General features: G+C 52.1%; 1 protein-coding gene across 2 annotated transcripts in view; it reads left to right on the forward strand.

The window, feature by feature from the left end:
• The first annotated feature begins 360 nt into the window (after nt 1-360).
• The window catches only part of CCDC69 (coiled-coil domain containing 69), a 49,788-nt gene continuing 35,782 nt past the window's right edge, over nt 361-14,366 (forward strand). For both annotated transcript variants that reach the window (XM_044777785.2, XM_014834409.3), the window contains exon 1: nt 361-640. In XM_044777785.2, coding sequence (XP_044633720.2) covers nt 593-640 — 48 coding nt within the window. In that variant the 5' untranslated portion in view covers nt 361-592. The remainder of the gene's footprint in view (nt 641-14,366) is intronic.

A 14,366-nucleotide genomic window follows, 5' to 3' on the forward strand; every position in this document is an offset into this window, starting at 1 on the left:
TTGTCATATATTGGTCGGAAAGTGGGTTGCAGCTTAGGTTCTGAGTTAGAACTGGATCTTATCTGGGCTCTCTTGCTTACGAGCTACGTGAACTTAGGCAAATCACTTCAGATCTTTGAGCCTCAACTTACCTGCAAAATACAGGAAATAATGCCTTTGTTACAAGGAAATGGCAAGAAATAAAAATAATGTGTGCAAAGTAGCCAGGACAGAAATAGTTCTCACTAAACGGTAGCTGTTTTGTTTACTAAATTATTGCTTTAATTTTTTTTCCTGGCCTTTTCGCTGCCGAAGGCCCGGAAAAGCATCTTTTCTGCCCCAGCCGGAGGTTCCTATCCTTTGCAAAGCTTCTGGTCACCTGCCTCGGGCGGCGGCGCCGAGCCCCGCGGGCTACGCGGAGGCCCTGCTCTTCGGGTATTTACGGCGCGCGGCCGCCCGCTCGCTCGGGCTCTAGGCTGCGCTTCCAGGTTCAGTTTCAGGGGCTCGCCGGCAGCCCCGGCTGGCGCGCGCGCAGCTAGCGGCGGGCCGGGACGGCAGGGTCCTCTGGGGGCCCCGGAGTTGGGAGGCGGCGTCCGGGAGCCCCCGGAGGAGGATGGGCTGCGGACACAGCAGGCTGAGCTGCTGCAAACCCCCCAAAAAGGTAAAGGGCGCCGGCGGAGAAGTTTGCCTTCGGAGGGGATGGGGAGTGCCGAACCGCTCCACCATAGGGGACCCTCGGCGCCCTGGGCTTCCAGCGGTCGGCCCGGTGTGCCGGGCGGAGAACAGCGAGAGGCTGGTGGGGAGAGCTCGGCCGGGCAGCGCTCTTTCCCCTGGCCCCGGGCTGAGTGGCGCTGGGCAGCCGAGTTTACAAACACGGGCCCGGGAAGGGTAGCTAATTCCGGCTGCCAGTGGGGAAGTGTCTAGTGCCTGTGGCAGGTGCCCTTTTCCTTCGGTCTGGGGCTGCTTGCTGTGTGGCCAGGGACAAGTGACTTGACCTCTCTGGGCCTCTGGCTTTCGCACCGTTCAGAGGCAGATAATCTCTAGGGCCGCTACTCGCAGAGTGGTCCAGGGATTTACAGCATCGGCATGGTCTGGGACCTGTTAGAAATGCAGAATCTCAGGCTCTGCTAAAATAGAACCTGCCTTTTAACGAGATGCCCGGGTGGTTACAAAACGTGTTAAAGTTTGAGAAGCGCCGGTCTAGAGCCTCTTCAGGCCCGAGAGCTGGTGCATGTGGGCTGTCCTGGGGGTAGGTGGGAGGGGCCGACGAGGGAGGAGATCTGCAGCCTTCTGCTGCTCTTCCCGCCCTTCCTGTCCCTCCCTCAAGGGGCCTGGAGCTGGGTTAGGGCCCAGGGGACTGCTCTCTGCTCAGGTTTCTTGCAGTGGGACCAGCTGCCCCTTGGGGTCTGACAAGCCCAGAAGGTCAGAGCCTGGAGCCAGAGGACAACCTCCTCAGGGGACAACCTGAGGCCCAGAGTGGGAAGGGAGGACCCTGGAGACTGTTTTTTCTACTTTTGCCTGCCCTACAGTCAGGCGGGAATAGGTGGTACCATAAACTTGATGATCAGTCCCCTGGAGACCCTGAGAGACCCCAAACGGTGACAATATTTAGTAGTTTTTCACTGAACGTGAATCTCTCTCTGCTTCCTCTTTGCTTGTGCTGCCTGTGGGAATTCACTACTGTCCCCACCCTGGATGATTCTATTCCCCACCCTGTGCCTAGTCCAGCGGGATGAGTTTTGGTCCCAAGTACAATGTCTCCCCTGCTTTCCTTGTTTCTCCTTTATTCTCACTTCAGAAAACCTCACCAAGCCCTGACCCCTCATGTCTTCCTGGCTCCACAGGGAAACTGAGGCTGACTTCCATCAGCAGAATCAGAGGGTTGGCTGACAGGGAGGACGGGGCCATCAACCTGAGCCTGGCCTGAGACTTGGAATGGAGCTGTTGACAGGGGGACATCCATCCTGGGTTTAAGTGCTGGCTCTGCCGCAAACACGCTGTGTGACCCCCAGCAAGCCCTTACGACTCTCTGGGCCCCAGTTCCTCCCTCTGTGTGGAGAGGGAGGGAGATGAGCAGGATGATGTCTAAGGGTCCGAGAATCTGTGTTCTCTGACCTGAATCAACCTCTCAGTCTGCAAAGTGGGCCAAGGGGGAGTTCCATCTGCGCAGAGGCGGGAGGAGACTGGAGGAGGAGCCCTGTTCCAGGCCTGACCCTTCCACAGGCTGGAAGGGGAGACCACAGTGAGCGTGGGTTCCCCTGCCTCCTGGCCCTTCGGAGAGCCTTAGAAGCTGTCCCTGTCTGTCCGTGGCACAGCATGAACTGGACCCCCTGTCCCAAGCTGTGAAGGGCAAGTAAAGTCGGCACAGACGATCCAACTGGGAAAGGGCTTGGGTACCACCTGGGCTGATGCGCCCAATGTACAGATGTATAGATGGGAGGTTAAGGCCTGGAGAAGGGAAAGGTCATGACTGATGTCACAGAGCAACTTAGAGCTGAAGCCGGGTATCCAGTCCCCTAATCTGGTGTTCTTTGTCTTCACCCCTGCTCTGTGCTTCCACCGGCTTCTTGTTGATTCCAAAGCTCTTTGGCATTAAAGCCTTTATCCTGTTGCCTCAGAGCAGCCTGGCATGTCTTCCCTGCCCCTGCATGGCAGGAGTTACAAGCTGGTTTTGTTTAAAGTTCATGCCTGTTTCCATCCCTCCAGGCTGGGCTCCTGGCCAATGTCTCATCCAGGTGCCAACCCCTGGAGGGCCTGAGCTACCGAGCCCATCCCCAACAGGCTGGGGGAGTGGGGGACTCGAAGGATGGGATGCACAAAAACGAGCTCAGACTGGAGAGGGTCAGGTCACGACAACAATGACTCACCCTGAGTGACGGTTAACAGAGTACTTTCACATCCTGCTGACCTCACAAGAGCCCTGGAAGCTAGGCTGAGCTGCTGAACCTTCCCCACTTTGCAGGTGAGGAGACTGAGGTTCATGGGGGAGTGACGTGTCCAAAGTCAGAGGGCCGGTTGGTGGCATGCACAGCTGAGCCTGGTTTTCTGCCCTCCTCATCCAGGGCTCACGGCCTCTGGCAGAGCACAGAGCAGGTGCCGTGTAAATATCGGAGGGAGTGAATGAGGGCCGAATGAAAGCCAGGCTGGGGGTTAGCCCAGGGTGCAACGGGAGTGCCTCCTCCAGCTTTAAACGACCCAGAAAGTCTTCGTGGATGGGGGGTGGGCATGCCTTGGTCAAGTGGGGAGGGTTTGGTAGGAGTTACCCAGTCGGGGCTGAGAGAACGGCCTGAGCAGAGGCTGAGCCAGAGAACGTGCAGTGTGAGGGGCTCATTGTGGAGAGTGGAGGCCGCAAGGAACGAGGCCGGAGCTTTCAGTGCGGACCACCCTACTGGGGACAGGGGCTTGACCACTGGGACTTCTCAAGTGCCCTCCAGGTTCAAGGACCTGAGGGTTTGCTGAATTCTGTGGTCTACAGTGCCTGGTGGCCTTAGCTGACCAGCTGTTCTAGACCCCACTGAGAGGCCCCACCTGGGCTAAGTTTTATTGGGACAAGTTGATATCCTGGTGAATGAATGAGTGGGGATCCCTAGCAGGCTGGGTGTGGGTACTGAGGAACCATCTGCATTGTGTCGTCCTTCCTAAACCCTTTCTGGCAGAGACCATGGCTGATGTGGCCACACCCCATGGGAGGACTTGGGAGAAGGCTGGACAGAGAGGATAGGGGCCCAGAGACCAGCCTTCCAAAGACCAGTAGGAGTCACATGGGAGTACGCAGGGACCTTCAATCCCCGGCTGGTTACCTGCCCCCTCTGGGCAGTGGTGGGCAGGGGCACCCAGTGCTCATGTTCATTGTGCACACGTGCCTGGTATGACGTCTGAAGTCCCCAGTCCCCAGGACTTCAGCTCTGGCCACAGCGCCACAGCCCTGAGCAGGGCGTCAGAGAACCTGGCTCCGCACTGCTCCCAAAGCTGGGCCTCAGGTGGCAGGTTCCCTCTGGGTCAGTCTTTCAGCAGCCCTTCAGGAGCGCTTCCAGGTAGCTGGGCAGGTGAGAGAGAGGGAGAGATGCAGAAGTGAGTGCCATGGGAGAGCCTGGCATGGGCATAAATGGAACAAAACCATAGACACAATGGCAGGGGGTTAGCCCTGGGCTCACGTATTCACTTATTCACTCAGCACACAGGCTCTGGGCTAGGTGCTGCTTCATTCTGGCTCCAGCGCAGATCCATTAAGTGACTGTGGAAGGGACTTGGCTTCTTTGTGCCTCAGTTTCCTCATCTGTAAGATAGGCATGATTAACTCCTGGGTCATCAGGTTGTTCTAAAGATTAATTGAAAGAATGCGTGCAGTAGAGTCCCTGATACGCTGACCGGCAAGTGGTATGCCGGTGATCAGAGGGAATGTGAGCAATGTCATAAGGGAGACATGGTTATACTTTAGGACTTCATCGCCTGGATTGTACCCGAGGAAAGCTATGTGGGAAACGCAGGGACATTAATGTCCTTGGTAAGCTGTTGGGGTTAGAGCAATGAAGCCTGGAGCCAGGCCACTGCCTTCTAACCTCTGAAGTGTTGTCAAGGGCATGGGGAGCAGCCTTGTTCTCCCTTGTTCCAGAAGGCAGAATTGTGGCCAGTGAGGGGAAGCTAAAACGAGCCAGGTTCTACTTCTCATGAGGAAGAATGATAGTGAGTTCCCCATCTCTGGAGGAGTTCAAGCAGAGATCAGATGACATTTTGGCAAGAATAGAAAAGGGGATGCAAGCCTAGGACTAAGAAATATTTGGGATTCCACTTGAGAAATCTAATTATTCTGATCATTACAATGTTTGAGGCAAAATTTCAAAATTTGGAAAAATATAAAGAAATGTAAACATCACTTTTAATCCCACCATTAAGAGCCTCTGTGTACATTTCAGTGTTATTCTTTCTGCTATTTTTACTACATATATATTATACGTGAGTGTAAGTATTTTTACACAATTGGGACCATTTTAAATGGTTATATTCTAGTTACTTAATATTTTGCTCAGGCCGTTCTCCCATGCTAAGTAGTTCATGGAAACATGATTTTTTTAATGGCCCCCTACTGTTGGGTGGGTCCCATGGCTTATTTATCCAGTCTGGGCACTGGTTGTTTACATTCCCCACCCCTGACCTCATCATTCACGAGCATCCTTGTGTCTTCAGCCTAAGCCGGGGAGAGTATGGCTTTGAGTTCCGAGGGGAGCGGAGGGGAAATCAGGACAAATCAGGGCAAAGCTGACCTTTTCACTTGGTTTGCCGAGGGTGGGGCAGCAGGGAGCAGGAGAGGAAGCTGCCTTCCCAGGCACAGAGCCCTCTGCCCCAAGCATCCTGGGGACGTGGTGTGTATGTGGCCCCTGAGCTCGTGGCTTTTGCCCAACCCAGAAAATAATGCTTTCCCAGAATCATCCCAGCTAAAGTCAATACAGACTTCCATACCTATGTGCTCTGGCAACTTTGTGAGGGTGAGTCAGATTTCTTTTATAAAAGGACATTTGTGCCTTGTGACCTAAAATCCATTAGAAAAATCCCTATAATCCTTGCCTCAGAGACACAACCTTTGGGAACACATTTTCCAAACGTGTACAAGTTTTCAAGTCTGTCCTTTTCCTTTGTCACTGAATTCCCAGGCAGCTTGCATTGCTCTCCCAAAAGCCTGATTTGTCCCCAGCCACCTGAGGACTTCCATCTTTGCCTCAATCGGGGGTTGAGTTTGGGGCCCATACTTCACATCAGCACTTGTGGGGGTTTTGGTTGTAAAAAGGACAGAAAAGGTAAAACTTCAAATTAGTTGCCCAGAAGCAGGCTGCTATCTAAATGAAGATGGTGACGCTCCTGGTAGGCGGGACTGCCACCTGACGTCTTAGTGTTCATAGATGAGCTCGTAAACAAAAGTCTGAAATCTGCCTGGAAAGGGAGCTCTAAAGGGTCTCAGTATAACATTCATAAACATTTATGTTCAAAAAATAAACTTGGGAACAATAGGGACTCCCCGCCGTAAAAGGAAGAGTCTGACGGATGGCCCGAGTTCTGGTCTGGCATCTTGGGTGCGCTTGGGTTTCCATCCTCAGGGGCTGCACTTCATCCTCTTGGTATCCTCCGCCCTCAGAGCACTGAGCCGTTCCAAATGACCCGGGGAGAGGGTGAGAAGGGGAGCAGGACCAGCACGGGAGGGGGGGGGAAGGGGGACACTCCTGTGACCCCACTGTGGGCGGAGAGGAGAGAAAACCCATCCATCTTTAGTACAGATAGATCTGAGTCCATCCATTACCCGAAGACAAGCCATCCTGCGTCTCTCGCCAGGTGCATTTGAATCCCTAAAAATCGTTTATCTTGTGTCACTTTATTTTCAACCTGAAACTTCCAGAACATCTAGGCCAAATGCCTTACAATACCTAAAACACCCATCCCACATCCATGCTTTCCTCCAGGTACGTGATGCACAAATGACCTACTTCCAGTCCTTCTCCCCCAGCGGTGGAGTTCTTCCACTGCGTGTACAGTGAAGCTTGTGGACCTCCTCACCATTTCTCCACTGCCCCATGCAACCCACCTCCTGCCCTCTCCTTAAGGAAATAACCCTGACATCAGAAAAGTTGCTACTGTACTGGGTTAAAATGTGCCCACTGCCCAAACTCATGTACCCCCAGAATCTATGAATGCAGACCTTATTTGAAATAGGGTTTGCAAACGTAATCCAGTTAAGATGAGGTCATACTGGATTAGGGTGGGCCCTAATCCAATGACTAGGGTCCTTATAAGAATAGAGAAATTTGGACACCATACACAGGGAGAAGGATGAGCGATGACAGAAGCAGAGATTGGAAGGGTGCATCTACCGGCCACGGAACGCCAAGGACTGCTGGCAACACCAGAAGCTAGGAGAGAGGGACGGAACAGCTCCTCCCTCAGAAGCTCCAGAAGGAACCAAACTAGCTGCTAACTTGATTGTGGACTTCTAGCCTCCAGAACTGTGACAGAATAAATTTCTGTTTTAAGTCACCGGCTTTGTGGTGATTTGTTACAGCAGCCCTAGGAAACTTATGTATTGTAAGGTTAATTACTCCCCACCTTACCACCAGTCAGAATGGGCAGCCAGAACCCATCTCTCCCCTTTGGACCAGGGCTCCGCGGAAGGATGGGGAGCATTGCAGACAGGAGGTGCTTAGACGAGGTCTGAATGCTTACAGACACCAGATGCAGCATCTGCAGGGGAGAGAGCTCTGCCCTGGGGGTCAAGGATCGGTCCCACTCCTGCCTCTTCACCCACCTGCTGCCTGATCTCAAATAGGTGATTCTCTTCCTGTGCCTTGGTTTCCCCATCTGTAAAATTACTGCCCTGGCTGCTTTTAGGTTCCAAGAGAGGTTATTTCTTCTTGTCGTTGTTGTTAATTTCTTTGTACCCAAGTAAAACTTGAATACAGTATTGTTTAAAAAATTCTAAGAATTCAGGTAAAACTAAAGCTACCCCTCCTTAACCACCGTTTTAGTTCTTTCTCTAGAGATGACAACTGCCATCACTTTGTGCTTTTCTGGGTACTTTTTTCTGTGTGTTTACGTACCGATAGAAATACTTTGTTTTGCATGTTCCACCAAATGCCTTTCCATCTTTGTATGTAAAGATCCACTTTGTTCTTTTAAACGTATGAGTGTTGTATAGTATTATGCACCTCGGTGTATCGAGTCAGTCCCCCGTCGTGGACATGAGGCAAGTGTCCGGTGTTTCTCTGCTAGGAATGATCCCACCCTGAGCATCCTGTAGGTGCCCGTTGTCCCACTCACGGGTGCTTCTCTCTGCTCGCAGTGCAATTGCAGCGGGTGGAGCATGCTGCATGTAACCTGGGAGGTGGTGGCCGAGCTCTCTGTCATCCCCTGCTTCCAGGCAATCCTGCCCCCCCTTTTCTGTCTCCCTTGCAGGGCTGCTCCAGAACATAGGGTGGTGTGAAGGGCTCAGCACCCCCACCTAGACCCTCCCGACCAAGGGCCCCTCCTCTTGTGTCCTCCAGAGAAGCCCTCTTCATGCAGGGGCTGACAGCTGAGTGTGTCAAACCACCTGTCCTGCTCTGCCTAGAGCAAACGAGCATAACAGGATTGATGGAGGATGGGCTATCAAGATGACCTCACGCTGCCTCTTCTTCCACATGCACAGCATGTCAAAACCAGAAGTGCTCTGACGTATCCCATTGCCCAACTCCATGCTATAGAGAAGAAGAAACAGACATCTAGAGAGGGGAAGGTGCACCCCCAACGTCACACAGCAAGCAAGTAGCAAGCCAGGGTCTCGACTCTGGACTCCTATTGGAGAGTTTGCCTTTGGGTTGGGGGGACAGGTAGATATCTGGCAGTGTGTCTGTGCCCTCAGCCTGTCTCTTCCCCAACCCCGGCCACTGACACCATTTTCTGTCCTGCTCCTTCAAGGTCCTTCTGCCTGCTGGGCTGACCCAGATGCCAGAAATGGTGCCTATTGCTTCTGCCAGCTCCGGGCCCTCTAAAGCGATCAGAACTGGCAGACACCCCAGGAGGCTGATAAGGGACAGGAGAAGGTGGGCCCCAGGGAGGAAGAAAAGGAATCTGGTCTATTGGAAAGCCTTTCTGTAGGCCTCAGCCTCTCCATCTGTGAATGAGGGGCGGGGCCCTGCCCTTGAGGCCTTCTCCACCGTCTGCCTGGTCTGGCCCAGCAGGTGCTTCAGCAGGAAGTGGTTCTATCCTCCCGAGATCTCTCATCGGTCGGTCAGATAGGAGCAATGGAGACCACATCCGCCCCGACGTGGGGTGCTCTGGGGGCACTGCAGGTGTTCGGGGAATAGGCGGTGCCCGGGCACAGCAGAGGGGGCTGGCTGGTGCTGCTGCCTTTAAGGCGGTTGTATAGGCACATGGCTCTACCCGCAGGCAGGCAGTGGGCGATGTTGACGCCACACTGTGTCATATGAACCAGTTGAACTAAATCTTTAGCTCCCCTGGCAGTGTGAAAATGAAATCAAATTCAGGCATTACTTTGGCAAAATGCATCCACCCATCTTAGAGATGGAATGTGAGGCCTGTGTTTGCGGTGTTCTTCCGTCTGAGTCGCTGTAATTTGGGTGTGAATGCTAACATTTCTCAGCAGCTCTGGACATTTAGGCCCTGCCTTTCCTCCACTGAGGCCCTGGAGGGGGCCCCTGGGGCCTCTGCCCCCACCCCCTTCCTGCCTCTACCCTCAGCCAATGGGCTCTGCTGTGGTTGTTCCGATTCCGAAACTAATGGGGCTGGGGCCCCACCCAGGCTGAGTCCAGACACCGGAAAGGCAGCTCTGATACTGTGAGGGTGTGACCTGAGGCCTGGGCTCCGCCTGCGATCTGGATCCTCCGTGAGCTCTGCTCCCCAGCTTTGTGGTCTCTGATGAGTTACTCATGCTACCGCAGGGCCTAGGTGTTCCATCTGGAAATAGGAGGTGGGGATTGGAATAAACTGTCTCCGGGGGCCCTTCCAGCCCTGTCTTCTGGGTTCCTTCCTCTGCCAAGATGGGTGTGATAACACTATGTGGCCAAGGGAAGCCCGGGCCTCAGCTTATGGGGACAGCGGAATTGCTGAACTCTTAAGGGTCCTTCGATTACTAAATTCTCTAAGCTCAGCAGGAATAATGAGGACCTAAGTCATAACACTCAATCAGAAATACTCAAAGCCTTGAAGGCCCACAAAAAGGATGGAGTGATGCTTCTTACGGCGAGGTTAGACCAAGTGTCTTCAGGAAACCTTGAGCCATCCTCGGGGTTCCTCTTAGCTTCCATGCCAGTAGGATTCCCAAGGTAAGGAATAGCTGGGCAGCCTCTCTCCGAGTTGCTTCTGCCCTACTCACGCTTGCCTGATGGGGCTCAGAATTTGAAGGGAGTTGAGGAGTCTGCTCCAAAAGCTTTGGGAGGACAGAAACCCACCCCAAAGTACTGCAACCTGAATAATACTCAGCAGTGCCCTCTGAGGCTCCGTTAATGCTGGTAGATTTTACGGACCGCCTGCACTGGTTGAACACTTTATGCTTCCTGGAGGTCTCTAGTTGCTGAACAACAGGGATATTTTACAGGATTAGACCATGAAGTTGAGGGTCCTCTAAGATCACTTAGATCAACCTGCAAAATGAAGTTTACCTCTTCTCGTATGCTACCAGTGACGGAGAGCTCACTACCACCACCGCACCCCTCCCTCCGATAAAGCAGCTTACCTCTGGTTGGGATAGTTCTGAAATTCTTCTTCCTGTTGAACTGAGACTTCTCCTTGAAACTTCTAGTCCTGGGCCACAGCCCTGCCTTCCAAGGCTGTGGACCGCACATTAGCAGCTTCTACCTCGTGACGGTCCTGTGGAGGTTTGAAGACAGTGGGAGGTTTTCTTGCCTGCTCTTGAGGCTGACCAACTATTGTTCTGTTAACAGTCCCTCCTGTAACTTGGTTTTGAGTCTCCTTCCACATCCTGCCAGTTCCTTTTGGACACCTTCCCATTTGTCAGTTTACCCTCCAAAATGCGAGCATGTTCGAGGGGGTCTCACCAGGTCCCGTCTGAGCTTGTCTGCTTCTCCACAGCTCTGGACAGTCCTCCCGCTCTACCCTGATTCTGTGTGCTTTTGGCAGCCGTATCCCACTGCAGACCAGCTGTGCTTCAGGTTGAACCCGGGGCAGGACTCCAGTCTGCTTGATGACAAGAAGCTGGGCCCAGAACTGTGCATGTCACCAAGACATAGGGGCCCTGTTTCCAGCCTTCTTAGTTGAAAGGCTGCCCTGGCCTTCAGGACTGAGGAGAATTTCTGTTCCAACCCTGACCCATCACAGATAGAGAAACTGAGGTCCAGGGAGGGGAAGGAACTTCCCTAAAGTCACACAGTAAAGCTGGAACCCAGGTCTCCTGGCGTGTCCCCCAGTCCTGGGTTCCCCTACATCCGGTGCTGCCCGCTGCCACCTCCGTAGCTTTCTTCTCCCAAGTCTCCGTTGACTCAGGAAGTTGCCACCCCTCTTCCAGAGCTCAGTCCGATACCCCGCCCAGCCCTAGGCCTCCCCGCTCTACTCTTGGAAGGGGAAATTCTTGCGTGCCCCCCTACACCCCCCCAGCTCCTGTCCTCTCCCACTGCAGGGTGAACTCTGCGCCGTGACCCCCAAGGAGGAAGTGGCCAGGCTCCAACCTGGGGATTTTCCTTGCAGTCATTGCTTATCAATTCCTCCTCAGCTCTGGGCTGTGTCTTCAGGCTTTTGCAAGCATTAGAATCACCTGGATAGACTGGTTGACTGGTGCTTCCCAGCACACACACCACCCTCGAACTGGGTCTGGGGAGCTGTGTTAAGCATGCACTCCAGGTGGTTCTATAGCGGGCCTAGAAATTCCTGGAAATACTGTTCTGGGCATCCTAATAGATACTGGGGCAAATCCAAAGTGGATTTCAAAAACGGTCCCTGTCCTCAAGGAGCCCCTTGGACTAGCAGGAGAAACACAGGTCACCAGATAGGAACTCACAGAGTGTCTGAACAGGCCCTGGAGGGTAGAACCAATAGGAGCTAACTCAGCCCTGGGGAGAAACCGAGGAGAAATGATAAATGAGCTGGGCCCAGAGGCCTGAGAAATTATCGACCATATGTCATGCTGGGATGGTCTTGAGCAGCTTGGGGTGGTCTCGAACACACGGATAGCATGTTAGGGCTAAGAGCACGATAGGTTGTTTTGACCTGGCAAATTTGCCAACATTTTTTTAAAAGTGATACTATTCCATGTTGGCAAGTTTGCGGTAAAACTGGCCTTCTTGTGTGCTATTAGTGAATTAACTTATCGAATCTTTCTGGAGGGTAGAGCTGGAATTTCAGATGTCTAAAAAAATCTTATAAATCAGTATGTTCACAAAAGCATAATTTGGAAATTAAAAAGTGGAAAGGACCTAAATCCTCTACAGCAGATTCATGATTCAATTCATGCAGAAGGATGTAATATTTCAGTCATTAAAATTGATATATTTACAGAATATTTAATGCCATGGAGTAAATGCTTATAGTATATTTGAAGAAGTCATATATAAGAAAGTATCTGTAATATTCCAATAATGAATAAACATACATATTCCTCACTACTCTAATTGAAAAAAGATGTTTACAAATATTTAAATATTAAGAAAATGAGGGAAGAGAGGGGTGGACTGAGGACAGGCCTGGAAGAGCCTTGGCAGTCGTCCTGAGGGAGGTATGTGGGGGGTGGTTTTGTCGGGATCTGGGGACCTGAGCACACGGCCACGTCCTGCCTGTGGCCTGGAAGCTGTTGGTGGAGAAGAGTTTCTCCCCTTTCTGAAGTTGTTTTGGTGGGGAAGGCAGCTTTTTCTGAGCTTTATGATCTTAGTTCAGGCTACCCGAGGCCTCTGGCAGCCCAAGAGGTCCACCGGAACACCAGGGGCTCTGCGTTCTTGTCATGGTTTCAAACAGAAAGTAATAAACTCACGCGATGTTTAAGATCTTAGAATATGCCAGATGTTCCAGGCACATTATCCTCCCTAATCCTTGAAACGACCTCATGAGGAAACCGAGCCCTGGAGGGGCCGTACAGTCACGTGTGTTGGCTTTAGGATTGGAATCCAGATCTGGGTGATTCTAGAATCCCAGTTCTTAACCACGCTGCTCCCATCTCAGAGGTTCTGAGACCTGGTTCTGATGCTGATTTTGACATCCGGGCACCGTGGGACCGTGTCTCACCTCCCTTAGCTTCGGTTTGCTCATGGGTGATCACCCCTGCCTTGCCGGGCTGTTGAGAGGAGCTGAGACCAGACGCCCGGAGTTCGAACGCTGAGGGGATCTCGGTTACGCTAAGACATCCTCACCTCTACTGCACCAGGGAGGAAGCGGGAGCTCCAAGGAGGGACAGGATTTGTCCAAGTATGTGGAAGAGCCGCGACTGGAGTTCAGGAATTCTCACTTCCATAAAAATGGTGCCCAGATTAGTGGACCCAGTGGTGGCAACAGGGACGAGATGACCATTGTGTTATCTCCTCCTTCCTCCAGCCCAGGGTGGAGAGGCTGGCTCCTGTCACTTCCCCAGATTCCTGTGTTGACAGCTTCCCTGGCTTGTGCCTGAGCTAGGTGTCCCCTCTCCCCCGGGAAGGGGGGCCGGGTCTCCACAGGGTGGATGGAGAGCTCCACTGTCAGGCGTGCCCAGCCACCGAGCAGATTTGGGGTGCCGGGGCCTGGGGGAGGTACAGTGCGTCCCTCAGTTTGCCGGGGGCTCACATTGTGCCAGGCTCTGTGCTGGGCACTGTGGAGCAAGAGCAGAATGTTCTAGAAGCCCTCCCTTGATTCATCTTCCCTCCCCAACCAGAAGTGTGCTTTCTAGCTGCATTTCAGTTTTTCTTGAATTCAGGAGACTTTCAATAATTTTTATTCTAATGACGACTTTAAAAAATCTGTTGCTGGGGCCAGCCCGGTGGCGCAGAGGTTAAGTGCGCACATTCTGCTTTGGCGGCCCTAGGTTCGGCAGTTCAGATCCCAGGTGCGGACATGGCACCGCTTGGCAAGCCATGCTGTGGCAGGCGTCCCACATATAAAGTAGAGGAAGATGGGCACGGATGTTAGCTCAGGGCCAGCCTTCCTCAGCAAAAAGAGGAGGATTGGCAGCAGATGTTAGCTTAGGACTAATCTTCCTCCCAAAAAAAAAGCTGTTACCATAGTAAAAAGTAAAGTTTTTCTTTTACAGTGATCTTTATTATTGAACAGTTTCATAGGCTGACTTATTTCTAAAAGTGTTTCTTAAAATGAGATCTAGAACATCGTTTTTCTTTCTTTTTTTTTTTTTTAAGACCATCTTGAAAGGTGTACAAAAGAGCTTAAATTTTTTTCTACCCCCAATCCTGGTCCAGCGTCCAGGGCCAGACCTTGACCAGCTTTCCACCTATCTGGTGTGAAATGAGAAGATTGAAGGTGTGAGAGTGTGGGTAACGCTGAGTATGGATGTCAGTGCCCTTTCCCAGCAGAACTGTCTTGAGCTTTCCTTACTGTGTTCTGGAAGGTTAAAATGTCCTCTGTTTTATGAAATGACAGTGATAGTCTGTAAATAATTTTTTTAGCATCCTTACTCATCGACCTGTATCAACTCTCCTATTTAAAAATATTATTTATGAAAACTGAGAATCTGGGGGCCCTGACACCACTTTGTGGTGCAGCCCTTCTGCATCAGTTCTGTCCTCGGATCAGGTTCAACCAACACTGGGCAAGGCTGGTTAAAACGCCCACTGGGTATGGCTCAAATGCTTGACTCTGCCAATTATCGCCTAATCGACCTTGATCCAGTCCTGACCTGCTTCAGCCTTCTCATCTTTAAATTTCGGGTAGTCCTATTTCCCAGGGTCCTTCTGAAGATGAGCTAAGATCATGTAGATAAG

The sequence above is a fragment of the Equus asinus genome, chromosome 9 (assembly GCF_041296235.1).
Source record: "Equus asinus isolate D_3611 breed Donkey chromosome 9, EquAss-T2T_v2, whole genome shotgun sequence".
Classification (NCBI taxonomy): domain Eukaryota; kingdom Metazoa; phylum Chordata; class Mammalia; order Perissodactyla; family Equidae; genus Equus; species Equus asinus.